General features: G+C 40.3%; 1 protein-coding gene across 3 annotated transcripts in view; it reads right to left on the bottom strand.

Moving 5' to 3' along the window:
* Nucleotides 1-9,404, bottom strand: part of COG7 (component of oligomeric golgi complex 7) — an 85,300-nt gene extending 75,896 nt beyond the window's left edge. For 2 of the 3 annotated variants that reach the window (XM_073215408.1, XM_073215409.1), the window contains exons 1-4: nt 9,020-9,404; nt 5,146-5,294; nt 4,723-4,839; nt 1,753-1,921 (exon numbers count right to left, since the gene is read on the bottom strand). In XM_073215408.1, the coding sequence (XP_073071509.1) occupies nt 1,753-1,921; nt 4,723-4,839; nt 5,146-5,294; nt 9,020-9,188 (604 nt within the window). In that variant the 5' untranslated portion in view covers nt 9,189-9,404. The remainder of the gene's footprint in view (nt 1-1,752; nt 1,922-4,722; nt 4,840-5,145; nt 5,295-9,019) is intronic. The other variant, XM_073215407.1, reaches the window with a different exon arrangement.
* Nucleotides 9,405-18,382: the final 8,978 nt, after the last annotated feature.

Here is an 18,382-nt window from a genome sequence, read left to right as displayed (position 1 = left end):
CTGAAGGAAAAATAGCATGATTCAAGAATTCCAAAAGAATTGTAGTTTTCTCTAAGTAAAAGCAATAGAAAGACATTCTTTACTATATAAATACTATAGATATATATATAATCCCCATGCCCTTCCTGAGAAAAAATAATCTACTTGGAAACAATCTTGCTAATGAAGAGAAGCCTTAAAATGAACAATTAACAGATGGGGAAGATGTGGGATGAAAGTCCAGAAGTATATATTGAATCCATTTAAACATGATATTAAGCATAAATAGCCATGGCAATTATTGGTTATAAAACAGTTATGTAAAAGTAAAATATAACAAAAAAATCTTATAATGGCTAAAATTTTAGAGACAAAAGCTATGTGATAAAAAAATGAATAATTTGATAGTATACCATAATAAAAATTCTGGACCACACAATATTCTAGAATGTGGCAGGGGGAGAGGGAAGGATAGAGACAGAAAGAGGAGTTTAAATACACTATTCAAAGGGAATCAGATATTGTTTCACTTTTGAGGTTGATAAATTAAGAAGTTTAGTTTATTATTTGAAGTCATAAATCACTAAAAAAGCTAAAGTCAAGTTAAATTTCTTCCAAATCATCTGTGAGAAAAAAACACAAAGAAAACATACATGTGTAGCAAAATATAGTGGTCAAAAGAAACAGAAACACAAAGCAGAAAGTATAAAAATAGAAACATACAAGACTGAAAATTTCTGTTAAAAAAAGCCTCAACAGTATAAAGTCACTTACTAAAAAATAAAAGGATTAGATCAAAAGTCAAAATTCAACCATATGCCATCTCCAATAGACAAGCCTAAAATAAAAGAGCTCAGAAAGTTTGAAGGTGAAAAGGAAATGGACAAAGACTAAAGCAAATACAGACAAAAAAGAAGGCAGAGGTCATAATAATCCAAATTGAACTGTAGACAGGAAGCATTCAATGGGGCCATGGCAATATTTGATAAAAATGTTACTGAAATCCTAATAGAGTAGTAAGAAAGAATGAAATCTCCCCAATTACTTTTGTGAAGCCAACACAATCATGATAACAAAACCTGACAAAGATACTTGCTAATGGGATCTCAATAAAAAAAATTCCAAATAAAATATCAGCAAATATCCAATAGTACATTCACACACACACACACACACACACACACACACACACACACACACCCTGCAAATAAGTGGGGCTTGTTCTTGAATTGCAAGAATAATACATAATCTTAGGAATGCTATTAATATGATTTGGTCCTATTAGTAGTCAGAGGAAATAAAAATAACAGTTGGTAAGGATCAAAATTCAACAAATGATACACTTAAGATTTGTACATTTCCCTAAATGTGCACTTCACCTAAAAAAAATGCATTATAAACAAATATTGAACTCTATAGTTACTGATATGAATGGTAAAGTGTTTAGGAGTGAAATGTACTGATGTGTACAAGTTAGTTTGAAATACGTCAAAAACATAAAAGGGATGGATGTAGAAATGGACAGATGGGATAAAACAAATGTGGAAAATGCAAAATGCTAATACTAGGATCTAGATGGTGTGTTCCTTCTACAGTTATTTCAACTTTTCAGTATGTTTGAAAATTTTCATATAAAATACTGAAAAAAGGCAACCGTTATAAAGTTTACAGATTTACTTCCATCTACATAATTTAATTCTGAAGACTGAAGACTCAGAAAGCCTTATCTTTGTGAAGAGGTATACACAGAAATGAGAAACAGCCAGCACTCACCTACAGACTGGGAGGTGAATGCTGCTACAATCTGGGTGCTGGCCAAGGTCTCCAGTCTGTTCTTCAATGCCTCCAAGTGCACACACTTTTCAGAGTAATCCACTGTATCAACAAGCATGGTTAAGCTGTTCTGCATACCTGTTAGCTTGGCAGAAATCACAGCTATGTCCTATAAGAAGACCAGAATAGAGGATATTTATTTTCAAAGATCCCTCAGCTCCTTCAATTAAGAATGGACAAAACACAAGATAAGGCAATTCATAAAATAAGAAAATGGCCCATAAACATATTAAGTTCAATATTATTAGTACTCAAATAAATGCAAATTAAAACAAGAAAGTGCCATTTTCCTCCTAAAAACTTAGAAAAACTTTTGGAAAATTATAATAGCTATTGTTGGTGAGGGTGTGAAGAAAAAAGTCTGTCTGGATTCACAAATGTATACTGTCTTTCTGGAAGGCAATTCAGCAGTATGCATCAAAAATAATCATATCTTCTGACTTGCTATTTCCTCTTCTAGAAATTTCTCCTAAGGAAATAATCAGAGGGACACAGAGATATTACTGCATTATAATTTGCTAATGTGATTTTAGTGTTGTAATAGCAAACACCTGGAAGCAACCTTAATCTTCCATAATAATAAATAAAATGTAAATCATGGATCACTCATAATGACATGTGGGATATTGTACAGCCATTAAAAATCATGTTTTTGAAAAGTATTATCACATAGCAAAATGCTTAAAATTTACTATTAAAATAAACAAGATAAAAAACACATAGACACTAGAATATATATGAATGTCTATATATTTGAAATACATGCATAGGTACAAAATATGTAACTACAAATACACAGAAAAATACCTATAGACATAAAAAACCACATTAGTAGGACATAGGAATCAGAATCATTTGTTCTCCCCCTTGCATTTTCCTGAATTTTACAAGTCTTCTAAGACACAGAGAATTTCAGCTTATAATTAGAAAAACAAATGCTATTTTAAAAAATGAATTAAAAATGTAGTGCTAACTGTACTTCATCTCAGCATCTAATAGGTGTTAATGACATAGCAAACCTTGCATTAGATCTCTGAGACACAAAGACAAGGAAGGTCACATTGAAGCCCCTGAACTCACAAGGTACTGGGACAGAAAGATCACGACACAACTGAAGAAGCAGGAACACAAGTGAGGGGGTGATTTATTTTGCCTAGAGGTGTGGAGCCAGCAGGGGAGAGCTGTGAGAGGTGGTGACACTGCTGGACTTGAGGGGCAGTAGGGGTTACTCTGCCGTAAGCAAAGGAAAGGAAAGAGAGTGCAGGCAGAGAACTAAGGCAGGAAATGATATCTGGGGCAGCCACAAGCTGGAAATCACACAGAGGGAGCAGCAGAGAAAACACTGAGAAGGAAGGCTGCATGGAGCCCTGCTGTGGAAAATGGGCTGCACAACTTAGTAGTGGGCTTAGAATTCCATCCAGCAGAAAATGGGAATCGTTAAGATAAAATGGGGGGTGTGGGGAGGGACAGGGAAATGACATGTGCCAATCAATGCTTTACAAGGTCCCCTGGTCACATGTGGAAGATCAATTGAGGGCAGAACGGACTCGGTGGCAAGGAGACTGACAGATGTTTGCTGCAAAGGCCTAGGAGCACTATGACTAGAAAGCACAAATAGAGAGGTGGCAGGGGGCTAAAGGACAGACACCTCAAGGGGAAGATGGGAAGGATGTGGAGAGGGAGTGGGTAGGGACTGCAGAGGTTCCTAGCCTAGACAGACACTTGAATGGAAAAATGCTACCATTAACTAAGATAGGAAGGACAAATGGGGAGTGGCTTTAGACAGAAATAATGAATTCAGTATTCGAAGTGCCCAGGGGGAGTCCAGCTGGATACATTCGGTCTCGTGGGCAGTTAGTTCTGAATATCAGGATAGCTGGGAGGAGAAAAACAAGATTTAGAACTTTCAGCTGATTAACTTTAGCAGTGTACTACTATTAAAACCAGAGACCGTATTTAAATAGATTCTCTCTCATACACATGTGCCAGGGACTCAGTAAGATTTGCAGCTTATATCTAAGAAGCCTGGATCCATTGCCTTGTCAAGCACCCTGATGGGCTCTGAAACAGAATGGGAAGGAGTGTGGCTCTACTGTACTTAAAGATAATGATAACTGACATACAATAACAGGTTGTTGTGTAAAAAAACAACGCACAGCAGTGTTTGCAACGTGCTACCATTTGGGTTAAAAGAAAGACATTTTTCACTGTTTTCACATGTTTATTCCTGTTCACTACATTTTTTCCCATATTATATTAATAACTTTTAAAGAAACTTTTAGTTTTTAAAACTAGCAAAAGAGATGATAGTTCATTTTGCTTCACAACTGAAAAGCTTTTCATAAAACATCATCTTGTAATGTCTTTGTATGTTGATAGTAACTATACTTACTGTATAATAAATACTATAAATACTATATAACAAATACTGTGTGAGCATTTAATAATGTAGAAGACTGTCAAATCACTATGCTGTGTATACCAGAAATATAATACTGTATATCAACTATACCTCAATTAACAAAAAAAGACATCATCTCACTTCATCCTTACAGCCAGGTATCAAAAGTATTGTCATCTTCCCCTGGAGCCAGGTGCAGTTAAATAACTAACCAAGGTCCCACGATGTGTGACCCATGTCCAATGTTCTCATTTATTCCATTTTCTCTGCCTTTCTTATTGAGGCTTCTCCTGAATGCTCTCTGTGGCTAAAGGCTCCAGTCAAGCACAGAGTGCAAACTTAAGAAGGTGGAAATACAGCAATTTCAGATCTCCCCTACCTCAGCCTGAAGGTTTCCACAATTTTTACTATCCCTTATGGTTTTGAGTAAATGGTTCTGGCATTTGTTTCTCTAAACCTCAAGTTCCCGCCTAACCAGACAGCAGAACATCCCCTAAACAAAAACCTACTTGAGTCTTAAATGTCTCCTCAATATCCGCACTCAGGGTGCTCCACTTGTCGGCTTCTTGAAGTGACTCTGCAGCAAGCTGCATTCTGGACTTCACCTGGTCAATTTCCACCAACACCTAAAAGAGAAAAGAGATCCAAAGCTAAGCACATGGCAGCTCCTTTTTCTCTACCTCCCACCAGTGATCTGAAACCTAAGCACCATGTGGCATGCTTCTGTCCTCACGGAGCTTCTGTCCCCCTTACCACACCAATCACGTGACTAAATTGTTCAGCGGGTGCTGAAATGAGATGCCTAAGCTGAGGGAACCAAGCAAAGGGTATTCGAGTGCTGGGTAGAATTTTGGTTAGAGTTAGCCTCCCGCTCTGAGAGTGAACACCTTTCCAAATACAAGCATCAACATTTAGGCCAGTAGCCAAAATACCTGCATTGACTGAGATGTGTTCTGTTCAAATTTTTTAATGTCTTCCTTGACAAGAATCATTTGTTCTTTCAGAAAAGATGCCTCCTGTTTAAGAGCTTCGACGTCACGGAGCACTTTGGGCATGTTCTGAAGAGCCTGGTGACTTGTTTCTGTAGCAAGAACCCAAGTAAAAAGATGAACAATCAGACCAGTCACCATGAACAATGTGAATGCATCAAATGACAGGAAGGAAATCTCCCCCAGAGTACTACCAGCCACACGGTTTCCTGAGCCTGTGGCAAGTGGAGTATGAGGTGGGGCAGCCTCTTCCAGGGCCATGTCCTCCAGAGGGATGGGTGAGAACCATGTGAATTAACAAGGAATAACCATCAACCCGACCCGTCGTCAACAGTGTTCCCCCACTGAGTTAGGCTGTAACTCCCTTTGTGAGGCAGAAAAATGGTATGAATGCCAGCTATGTGCTAGGCACTTTTACATACAATATTTGACTTAATGTCCATAGTAATCATTAGCAGCCACCTCTTAGAAATGAGAAAACTGAGGCTCAGAGAGATTGAGTAACCTACCCAAGATTTCACAGAGCTGAAACCACGCCTTACATAAGTCTGGTCCCAACATCTGTTTCTGTGGTCTTTTCAAAATAAAGTTAGCCAACCACCAGCACCAGCTGGAGTGAGTTAAAATGCAGGTGTGTTCTTTGTCTTCTTAATCTTAGAACGTCACCTTCCTGAAGTACATGTTGAAGACTTACGGTTCCATTCAGTGCTCTTGGTAGAGCAGAAGACTCTGGACCTATTTGAACCATCAGCCTGACCATCAACCCAAATGGGGGTTTCTCATTTATTGAGTCTAATAGATCTAGTGATGCAAGAAATCTGAATTTTTAAAAAAGATATCCTAAGTATAGAATAAAATTTGAACATCTTCACAAACCATGATATGTTAAGTGGAATTGGGAGAGTTAACAGCATAACCTTGTAACCCTTCAAAGAACAATTCACTGGGGAACCAAAGAGGTCCAGAGTCTTCAGCTCCACCAGTGCAATGAATGGAACCTTAATGTCTGCAACATGTACTTCAGGAAGGTGAAGTTCTAAGATTAAGGAAACAAAGAACACACAAAGATTTCTTCAATGCACAGGGGCTTCATTGCCTTCCAGCAGTGCTGTTAAGGCCCCAGCCTGGTCTCCCACCCATAACACCAGAGTCACTCTGCAGGTCCTGCTGTTCCCTGTGTATCTTATTTTCCCTCTCCGGAGCCCCCCAAAATTTAGTGCACTCTTGAATCCATTTTAAAGCTATCACTTGCAGTGGTTGCCTCTAGGACGGTAAGGGTCAGATTTCATTGCAAAGGAGCTGGGAGCACTTTCCTGGATGATGGCAATATTCTGTATCTTGATAGAGGTTTGAGTTATACTAGCTGCATACATTGTCAAAACTCATCCAAATCACAGGTAAGATCCCATTTCACCTTATGTAACTTCTATCTAGTAAAAAAAGAGCTGTAAACAAGTATCAAACTCTACAATGTTTAGGGTTTTAACTGAAATGTTAGGGGGAAAGTGTACTGATGTCTGCAACTTACTTTGAAATATGTCAAAAAATAAGATGAATGGATAGATGGAGGGAGGGATAAGTGGACAGATGTATAATAAAGCAAGAACAGTAAATTGTTAACTATAGAATCTCGGTAACAAATCCTCTCAAACGTTACTGTACATTTGGTACCTCCATCCAAGGGGCTTAGTTCAAGAATCTGCATCGTTCTTGATTTTCTCCCCATCTCATCTTTCATTCCAATCCATCATCTTACTCATAAAAATATCTTAAATCTACTCTCATTTCTCACCATATCCACTGCCATAACCCTACCTGAAGCCACTGTGAGGACTCCTGAATGGGGACATATCAAACCATGTCACTCCCCTACTTAAAAATCCTCCAATACTTTCCATTACGCTCATCTTAAGTCAAATCCAAACTCTTTAAAGTGACATTAAAATCCCTGCATGTTCTGGCCTTTACCAACCTCTAAAACTTAAGACTGAGTCTTACACAGCCCTGTATCTCTGGAACCTGGAAAACAGTCTGTGCCCTATAAATATCTGTTGACTGAAAGAATGAACAAATCAGTCCTCTAATTTGGGGTCCTCCACATCTCCTGCTTGTACCTCTGCAATAACTTCTCTTCACTGCAGACCTGAGCCCTTGTCTCATCGTCCATAAAAATAAAGCTTCAAACCTTCAAAGGCTTCCATTGCTTAAGAGATGAAATCCAAACCCAGTAGGATGGCCAAAAAAGCCTTTCACAGTTTGATCCCAGTCTACCTTTCTGCCTTATCTCCAGCAGAAGTTTGCCCCCATGAAAGTGTGGTCTTCCAATAATAATACTACTGGTAACTAATATTTACTGATGCTTCTGCTGAAGCTCTGAACTTCTCACCTGTCTCTGCACAGGCCTTTTTATATCCACGTGTCTGTGCAACGTGTTGTTCCCTCTCCCTTTAATTGCAGAGGTAGCCACGTACTATCGAATACAGAGCCTGGGATCTGGACCCAACTGTCCGGGTGGAAATCCAGACTACCCCGTTTGTTAGCAACATGATGCTGGGCAATTTACTTCTCTCAGCCATAGCTGCTACAACCATAAGGTGAAAAAATAACTGCACCTACCTCTAAGGATTACTGTCAGGTTTAAATTAGATAATCATGCTAAAAGGTGGCATTATTACCATTTTAGCTGGGACATTTCTTCATTGTGCAGGACTGTCCCAAGCACTGCAGGAATTCTAAGCGTCACTGGGTGCTTAAATGTCTATCATCATGATATTCCCCACTATCCCAACAACTAAAACAACTCCCACCAACTCCCAAATACTCTGGGGGTCCAGAGGGTGGGGAGGGCTGGCACTACCACCGCTGGTTTGAGAACCACTTAGTTAATACATATAAAACACTTCAAGCAGTGCCTGACACATACCAAGGGCTTAAATATTTGCTATTATATTATTATTAATGTCCTCTGCCTCTTTGCCATGAGAGGTCCTCCTTCAAGTCCCTTTATGATTCTCCCAGACAAGAGATGACTGCACAGTTCTTTCACCTCTCATGGCTCCTGGTTCTCATTAAAGACTCCACCTTCACTGTTTACATATCTTCCCCACAAGGCAGCAAGCTCCAGAAAGGTAAACTTGTCATCTCCAGGCCCATTTCTTGACACATGCATAATAGATACTCAATAAGTAGTAAAAATGCAAACTACAATAAAAAATCTACAGTGAAGTAAAGCCTCCATCCGACTTTTTCTTAGACACTGGACACATCTATTAAGCAAAATTGTATTTCCTGATCATAATCTTCCAGTGGGCAGGCAGTTTGATACGATTTTCCCAGAAAGCCTCGCAGAGAGAGAGGCATGCACTATGTACTGAATAACGTATACTGAATAAAAATCAAATCGAGGAGTTAATGAAATGGGTGCTAGTGTGTATTATTTGTTATAATTAACTATCCTTAAAAAAATGTTAGTCTCCATTCAAGCCAGCCCATCTTCCTCGCTGACAGGAAGAGCCACTAAAACATTTACCGCATTTGTGGCATTCCATGCACCTTTAGTACGCTTTTGTCAAATAAAAGGATCAGCTATTACTTAATAGACTTTAAAGTTCACTCTTTTACGTTTTAAACGGAACTTGATAGCACCGCCACAGGTGGAAAACCAAGATCCAAAATCAACAAGTGTTGAAGACAGACAGCAGCAAGCTGAGACCAGCCACTCGTAGGGCTGAAGGACTCGGGCCGGGGCTCGCTGTCTCATCACCCGGATTGCGCACCACCCGGGGGCCCCAGGCTCCGCGCAACCAGTGCAGCTCACCCTCCACGGCGTGGTTCACCTCCTGGATGAACAGCTGCAGCTTCATCACCAGGGTGGCCGCGTGGCCGTCCGCCTTCCCGGCCGCCGCCTCCTTGGGGCCGGTCCTGAAGGCCGCGTTGATCCACTCCTTCACGTCGAAGTCCTCCTCCAGGAACTTGGAGAAGTCCATGGCCGCACCGCCTCGGTCGTGGCGTCCAGGCCTTACGAGCTGGCCCCGGGCGGCCACGAGGCTGCAGACGCGGGAGGTCCTGCGAGAGCACCCCGGCAGGCCTGGGGGCCACAAGCTGGAATCTACAGCACCGCACCTTGCCCCATCCCGAGTACACGGCTGGGAATGACCCTCGCCGCGCGCCGTGCTTCTTCCGGAAGTAGGCGGCCGCTCCCACAGCGACAGCGGGCTCTCCGAACCAACTGCTCTCAGCCGGTCTCGTTTCCTCTGCATTCAGCTCTCCTGGGTGCCTTTGTACCTTTTGAACATTAAATTTATCAGTTCTAGTGTATATGCGTGTGCATTTCCCCTGGATTTGTCTGCATACAGGATCATGACATCCGCGAATGCACTTTTCCTTTTATTCTTCTCCAGTATGGATTCTTTCTTCCCTCCCTCCTTCACTGGTTAGAATCTTCAGTACAAGAGGAACATAAGTGGCGAGGGCAGAAATCATTGCCCTATTCCAGATCTTAAGCATCTGCCTTTAGCATTCTGTCCTTAACCACTAAGTATGATGTTAGCTGTAAGATTTTCGTAGATGCCCTTTTTCAAGATGAGAATGTTTTCTGGGCCTGCTGAGGTAATTGAGTGGTTTTTTACCTTCTATTCATGTATAGTAACTTATTTGGGGATGCATTCTTGGGATATAGTCCTTTATTATTTTGAAATCTAATTTCCTGTGTCTAGCTAGCAGCAGTAAATGATCAAACTAAAGTTGTGCTAAAAATTTCAAGCCAGTAAGGCTTCTGTCCTGTCACTGTATCCATGCGTGGGTAGGAGATTAACATGTCCACTAATATGTCCCTCCTACAGAACTGGGACAAGGGAGAGGCTGAGAGCAGCCCCAGGGAAGCATGACAGAGACTACAAATGTTTTTATCCAAACTTCAGTAGCTTTTCAAGCACAGACACTTCTCAGATCATCGTCTACCTTTGATTTCCCAAACACTGAAGTGGTTATTACTGTCATATTTGTCCAGCTCTGTAGTTGCTTTTTGGAGAGAGGATTTGCAGACATCTTACTGCGTCACTACCCAAACACTTTTTGAGACATGCTCAACATGAGTGCCCTTCCCTGCATGGACCTAATGCATGTCCAGGTCACCCAGATGGGCTACATGTAGGACAGTTTTGCTTCTTACCACACCTGCCCATGAGGAACTCTTCCGTGAACATTTAAGGACTGTTGGGAGTGTAAGGAGAATTAAAAGATCTAGGATAATCATACCAGCTCTAGTTTTACTGCTTCTGGGTTCTTGAACCTGGTTAATACATTTCCTTGCTACCCCATATGTGGTAGGTATGTATGGGAGGTATGCTGGTACATCGTAAGATGGTACAAACCGTAATAGTCACTGCCAGAGGTATATTGTTGTCTAGCAAGTGTCTGTCCCATGAGCAGAGCACAGGAACTTGACAGAAAGAAACAGCTAAAAAACTGACAGGATCTGAGGAAAATGCCCAGAAACCAGAATCAAGCAGCAGCTGCATGCCTGGGTCTTCACATGACCAGGTTTTCCAAAAGATACTGTGCTTACATCCTCAGAACCAAGATGCATCGAAGCCCTCTTCATTTCTGCTAGACAGACTCATGTCAGGGAAGAGTCCAGATTGGCTGGAGCATAGGATCCACCCACCCATGTGAAGGAATAGAGCACTAGATTCCTTATATGTTTACAGACTAACAGATTAAAACTTGCACTCTCTTTACATTTCTATTTTAGTCCTCACAGGCTTTGGAGTTAAGGCAGGTATTATTTCTATTTCAAAAAAGTAGGTAGGTTCAGAAGACACCAAGATTGGATGAGGCTATGCTGTGGAGAACCTTGAATCCTAGGAAAATTGGTTTAACTTGATCCAAAAAGATAGGCAGAAATGATCAAAAGCTGGTGATAGACAAGTAGTAGGGTCAGATTTGTACCTTAGGGAGATCAAGTATGGAAGATGGTTGAGGATCAAATATTTAGTGAATGTCTGCTTGGAAATTGAGGGGAAAAAAAGAGAACAGGGTAAAAACCAGACATGTCAGAAAATCACAAGACAAGAAAGCATTAGAATTAAACAGACACTACAGTTATCTCCTGATGTTTGTTCTCCCCGGGCGGTCCATAGCTTCTCAGAACAAACATTTTCCAGTGTTCTTTAAAGTTAGGTGTGTCCATGTGACTTAGCTGTGGTCATCAGGATGTGGGAAGTTTCATGTGGAACTTCAAGTAGGTATTCTTTAAAGGATGAGGTATAACCTACTACTCCTTCTTTCCTGCCTGCTGGAATATGGACAGGATGGCTACAGTTGTAACTGCCATCTTGATCCATGAAGTGTTCTTGGAAATAGAATTCACTCATGGCAGAGAAGCAAGATCAAAGGCGTCTAGGTGCCTGACTCCATGGGCTGCATACCAGCCATAGTCTCACTAACTCCAGAGTTCTTGAATTTGAGGGTTATGAGTTGAATCATGGGCCTCCACACACCACCAAAAAAAAGTCCTAACCGCATCCCTTAGAATGTGATGTTATTTGGCAATAGCATCACTACAGATAGAACTAGTTAAAATAAGGTCACATGAAGTAGGGTGGGCCCTTAATCCAATATGGCATTTCCTCATAAAATGATCACATGACAATGAAAGCAGAGATTGGAGTTATGCACCTGCAAGCCAAAGAATGCTAAAGATTGCTGCAAATCACCAGGACTCTGCTACAGGTTTCAGAGAAAGCACGGCTGGATTTCAGAGTTCCAGCCTCCAGAACTGCCAATGAATTTCTGTTCTCTTAAGTCACCCAACTTGTGATGCTGTTACAAAAGTCCCAGGAAACTAGGAGTCGTATCTTTTAAGCCACTGTTAGAGTGCTTTTCCATTTCTTGCAGCTGATCATAATCTTAACAGAGGGGGTGGTCAGATTTTATCAAAAGTATCAAACTTTTTTGCTGCATCTGCAAATACTAGGCTATTAGTATCCTTAGCAAAATTTCATTGGTTTCCATAAGAGCAGGAGGTTGTGAAAGGATCAAAATGAACTGGAAATCACCAGCTAAGCTGGTAAATTTTAAAAAGGAGAAATCTCAGATAAGGCGATCTGAGAAGTTTCCACATTTATAGGCTATCTACTGTTTGGTATTTTGTGGACCTCATTAACTATTGAGCAGAAACCTATGAAGTAGATTTTTAAAAATATTTTTACCACTTAAGAATATAAAAACACTAAGGCCCAGAGTTAAGTAACTTACCCAAGATGCTACAGGGAGCCAAAAACTAGCAAGTGAACCTGACTCCACAGCCCATCCTGCTTCACTCTACCATGCAGGGCTTCCAGATGAGGCGGGATGGAGAGGGCTGCTGGGGAGAGGGCTCGAGTTTTAATACAGAGCACTCTCCACATATAAATGAATGTTTCTGCTGTCATGAGAGAAACGCAGGGGCTGTTGTTTTTCTTCCTATTAAGCAGTTTATACCCACAGTGTCAGTATCCCCAAACTATCTAAACTTTATATTAGTACACAAGAAAACACAAAGTACACAACAGTTCATTTTCTTAAACATGCCTAGAGTATCTCCAAGGACAGATAAGGAACTAGTAACATTGTTCCTCAAGGGTGATTCAGTGGGTGGGAGGGAAATATTTCCACCTTTCAGTCTTTTATTTTAAGACACTGATGTGAAGTTTTTTTAGCTCAGAAATTTTAGAAAATGCAGATGAAATTCAGGAAAACTAATCTGTAATTCTGGGACCCAAAGATTACCACTGTTACTCATGCAAATATCTGGGTTGCTTGGTTTTAAAACTAGGGTCACATGATAAATAGGAAAACATGTCAGGCTTTATTATTTAGCTTTTCTTCCCCAGTAGACTGCCCACAGTAGCTTATGGTAGACAGCTAACTTATTACAATACCTAGTCTCCCCTTACTTAGCCAAAACCCAATTTGAGTGTAACATTGAATGTAAACATAGTTTATCAGCCTTCTTTCACTTAGGTGTGGCCATGTTACTAAACAGACAATATGCAAATACAAATAACATGGGAAACTTCCAAGAACCCTTATGAATGTCAGTTTTCCTTTATTTCTTCCTACGGCTTAGAATGTCAGCAGTTAAAGCCATCATTTTGTAACATGAAGTCGAGAAGTTTATCTTCAGGTGGTGATTTAGGGCAGGTTGGAGCCTGGGTACTTAATGACTTCTGGGAGGCTTATACCAGAAATGGTTCTAAACTATTTCTGGCCTTCTTTTAAATGTTTAGGCCACTGTAGTATTTCCTTGTTAAACATGAACACTATGTTTATTAGGACTAGACAATGAATGCAATAAATGCTTTTTCTACATCTATTGAGATAAAATAATCCATTTGAGCTATTAATATGGTTAACTGTATTTCCAGAAAATGCTCTGTATATTCTTTCAACATGCCACTGGCTTAAAAAAAGTGTTTTGTCTATACATTCAAAAACAAGAGTAGACTTAGACTAACTTTATCTGCCTCAGATTTGGTGTCAGGGGTTATGAACTTTAGAATGCATTGTCTACAAAATTAACTGAATTTTATAGAGACTAACGATAAGCACACCTTCTATGTTCTGTTAAGATCCTGCTTTTAAATAGATTTAGGAATGTAATTTCAAAATGGCTAGGATATTTTGTTAGTGATTAGATTTAAGAGTGCATTTTCCAATTACTCTGTTATCCTCATATCCCTGATGTTTGTGTCTCATTAGTTTGCACCTCCCCCAAATTTTAAATATTTGCTTTTGTTTATGAGATAAACTTCAATTAGTTATGGATCAGTCAAGTCTTCTCGTACTGGAAGTCAGATGGACAGGCAAACAGCAAATAAATAAATGAAGTAAGATTCTGAGCTAAGTGTCAGGCAGTATTGTAGTTACATGTATCAACTCACTTAATTCTCCGAACAGTCCTATTATCCAATTTTCAGGAATCTGTAGAGGATAACTTGTCCGAGGTCACATAGATAGAGGCAGTAGTGAAGCTAAAGAACATTATTACAACTAAGGGTTGACATTTATTTTGAATCGTTGAGGCTTCAGAAGACCTGAAACTTTAAAAGCCTATGTGTTTAGGGCCTGTAACACTGCAGTATGTTTTTTCTATTTCAACTTTTAAAAACCACAGCATTAACTCTGTAAGTGGGACGAAATATTCAACAACAAAAAAACTTTACTCTTTCAAAATGCAAGCTTTCTCAGATGAGTATGTATCATTGGGAATGCACTGGGTGATGGGAGAAAAAGGCCTGGAGTTTTTCATTCCTGCTGACATTAAACGTGTGTAAGGGCTCTGGCCCTAAGGTGCCTTAACTACAGAAGGCCTGACTCATCTTATCTGACTTATCCTATCTATGTCCTACTAGGCTCCATCTCTTTCCAGATGAAATATGTCAAGCTGTGCCTTAAAAAAAAAAATAAACCATGGCTAGCATCCCAGGATACTCTCCTACTGTTTTAATCCAGAAGAAAAAAACCACCAACTACTTGATAGAATTTTACATTTTTGGTCTGGGTAAACATCTTCTATATTGGGTAGATTTAAAGAATTTGTGATTTACAATGTAGTAGTCAAGTACTATTTGTATTTTAGAACATCACCATTGCTTTCTACCAACCTTTAAGTTTGATCTCTGAATTTAACCCGTTTCATTTTTAATGGTTGATATTCATGTTCTTTGGTCATTAAACCATTTATCCTGTTTTCTACATTTACTATCTCCATCACCTACATATGCCCAAAGAGTGGCTCCAGGTAAAGTAGCTAAATTTTAGCCTAGTCTTAAATTCACAGAAGAGATAAAAGGACAGGAGCTAACTGCAGGTATAGCCAAAGGGATGTGAAAAACCACAGCATCATCATAACATCAAAGAACTTTTCCTGTGGCTGTAGTCAAGGGTGCTCTTCTTTAGGCAAAGATGCCAGAAGGTAGGGCATGTTACAGCAGGGCACTCCCTGGTTGCGTGTAAGCAACTTGACTTGAATTTGATTCATAGGTTTTCAGAGCATTAGGATGCCAGAGTTTTTCAGCAGAGGATCAAGTGCCCAGATTTGATAGAGAATTCTGGTGGTGGCAAGTATAATTGCTCAGAGGAAAAGAGGCAGGATACTAAACCATCAAAACAAAAAGCCAAATCAGGGTTCTAACAACGTGAATGCAGGGCATGACAAGATGAGGTACCATTTAGAAACAGACTAGATGAGACAAGTACTGAGTGGTTACAGATGGAGCAGGAATCAAAGAATAAAGAATCTATGAAGGCTCAGATAGGTGCTTTCAAATAAGAGAATATATGGGGGTGGGGGAGAAGGCAGGGCTCCACTCTTAAGCATTTGGAGTTTGAGGCCAGTGGAACCTTCAGAAAAAGATATCCACTGACACAGCTTGAAATTTGGATCTGAAGTCAGCAAAGAGCTGAAAGATAGAGGTCTCTGACCTATCTAGTGGTTAATTAACCAGATGTGCTTAGAAGGCCTAAGGACTCTACCCTGGGGAACACATTTAAGGGACAGAGGAAAAAGACTGAGAAGTATGTCAAGAAATAGGCGTGAACAGGATCCCAGAGGAGTTCAGGATAGGGGAAAATACCAATCACTGCCAAATCTCCACCAGACAAATCCCTAGAACAAAGATGCCTATGGGTAGGAACTTTTTGTCAGGGATGTATCTGCACAGCCTACAGCAGTTCCTGGCACAGCAGCTGACAGCTGGGAACTGGATGGGAGGGAGGAAGGAAGGGAGGGAGGAAGGGAGGGAGGGATATGGGTTGGGCCTTAAGTTGTCACTGAACTTCCTAATTAGGAGGTACTGGTAATATAAGCCAGGGCCACTTTCAGAACACATCCCCTACCCCTTATGTCCAACTCCACCTACGCAGAGCACCACTGAGAGCTTGTCCCAGAAGACAGACAAGGTTCAGACACAAGTTCACCTTTGAACTACGAGATCAAAGTCTTCTCATATGTAAGTCTCACCCATTTTCATGGTAGACATTATGATAAGTATCTCAAAGACTGTATGAAATAGCCATAGCCTATAAAAGCTATATAGGACGTTTGAACATGTAATTTGAGATTAAAATGAATCTTATGTGAATAATGCCAAATGAAGAAATCACTCCATCACTTGAGTTTTCATATTCCCTTAAAATTTAGCATACCCTCTAACCCCATACACAAAAGTAAATTCAAAATGGATCAAAGACCTGAATGTAAGTCATGAAACCATAAAACTCTTAGAAAAAAACATAGGCAAAAATCTCTTGGACATAAACATGAGCGACTTAATTCAAGAACACACCTACCCAGGCAAGGGAAACAAAAGCAACAAGTGGGACTATATCAAGCTGAAAAGCTTCTGTACAGCAAAGGGCACCACCAATAGAACAAAAAGGCATCCAACAGTATGGGAGAATAGCTTCATAAATGACAGATTCGATAAGGGGTTGACATTCAAAACATATAAAGAGCTCACACACCTCAACAAACAAAAAGCAAATAATCCAATTAAAAAATGGACAGAGGAGAGGGATAAGGGCAGGGAAGAAGAAAGGGGGCATTACGATTAGCTTGTATAATGTGGGGGAAGGCATGGGGAGGGCTGTGCAACACAGAGAAGACAAGTAGTGATTCTACAACATCTTACTACACTGATGGACAGTGACTGTGATGGGGTTTGTGCAGGGGACTTAGTGAAGGGGGCAGCCTAGTAAACATAATGTTCTTCATGTAATTATAGATTAATGATAACAAAATAAATAAATGGATGGATAGATTAGATGGATAGATGATAGATGAGATAGATTAGATGAGATAGATGATAGATAGATAGATAGATAGATAGATAGATAGATAGATAGATAGATAGATAGATAGATAGATAGATGGATGGATGGATGGATGATAGGTAAAATGGGCAGAGGAGCTGAACAGTTCTCCAAAGAAATTCAAATGGCCAACACACATGAAAAGATGCTCCACATCACTAGTCATCAGAGAAATGCTAATTAAAACCACAATGAGATATCACCTCACACCAGTAAGGAACCCCACTATCCAAAAGACAAAGAACAACAAATGTTGGTGAGGTTGTGGAGAAAGGGGAACCCTCCTACACTGCTGGTGGGAATGTAAATTAGTTCAACCATTGTGGAAAGCAATATGGATGTTCCTCAATGAGCTCAAAATAGAAATACCATTTGACCCAGGAATCCCACTTCTAGGAATTTACCCTAAGAATGCAACAGCCCAGTTTGAAAAAGACATATGCACCCCTATGTTTATCACAGCACTACTTACAATAGCCAAGAAATGGAAGCAACCTAAGTGTCCATCAGTAGATGAATGGATAAAGAAGATGTGGTACATATACACAATGGAGTATTATTCAGCCAGAAGAAGAAAACAAATCCTACCATTTGGAACAACATGGATAGAGCCAGAGGGTATTATGCTCAGTGAAATAAGCTAGGTGGAGAAAAACAAGTACCAAATGATTTCACTCACCTGTGGAGTATAACAAAGAAAACTGAAGGAAAACAGCAGCAGAATTACAGAACCCAAGAATGGACTAACAGTTAACAAAGGGAAAGGGACTGGGGAGAATGGGTGGGAAGGGAGGGATAAGGGGAGTGGGAAGAAAGGGGGCATTATGATTAGCATGTGTGATGTGGGGAGGTGCACGAGGAGGGCTGTGCAACACAAAGACAAGTAGTGACTCTACAGCATCTTACTACACTGATGGACAGTGACTGTAATGGGGTTTGTCGGGGGGGGGGGGCTTGGTGATCGGGGAGGTCTAGTAAACAATGTTCCTCATGTAACTGTCAATTAATGACATCAAAATAAATAAATAAATAAATATTTAGCATGCCCTGAAGCTCCCATTCCCACCAATTAGTGTTGGTGGACCTCCTATATGTAGAAGTTGGAAGATCAGACTGTGAAATATGAGACTCTGATAAAGAGCCCCAAACAGAGCCTTCCAGTTTCGGACGTAAAATCTTACCCAGACAGGTGAGCTGCTCGGATTTCAAGGTGAGTTGCAGGCCATTTCAGGCAGGCTCAGCTTTCTCCTCCCACTCACCAGGCAAAGCAGGACTTGTAAAACATGCACAGGCTGCCTAGCATATAGTAGGAGCTAAGTATTGT

The sequence above is a fragment of the Manis javanica genome, chromosome 10 (genome assembly GCF_040802235.1).
Source record: "Manis javanica isolate MJ-LG chromosome 10, MJ_LKY, whole genome shotgun sequence".
Classification (NCBI taxonomy): Eukaryota; Metazoa; Chordata; class Mammalia; order Pholidota; family Manidae; genus Manis; species Manis javanica.
The sequence above is the reverse complement of the archived record's forward strand: the minus strand, read 5'-3'. Positions and strand labels throughout refer to the sequence as shown.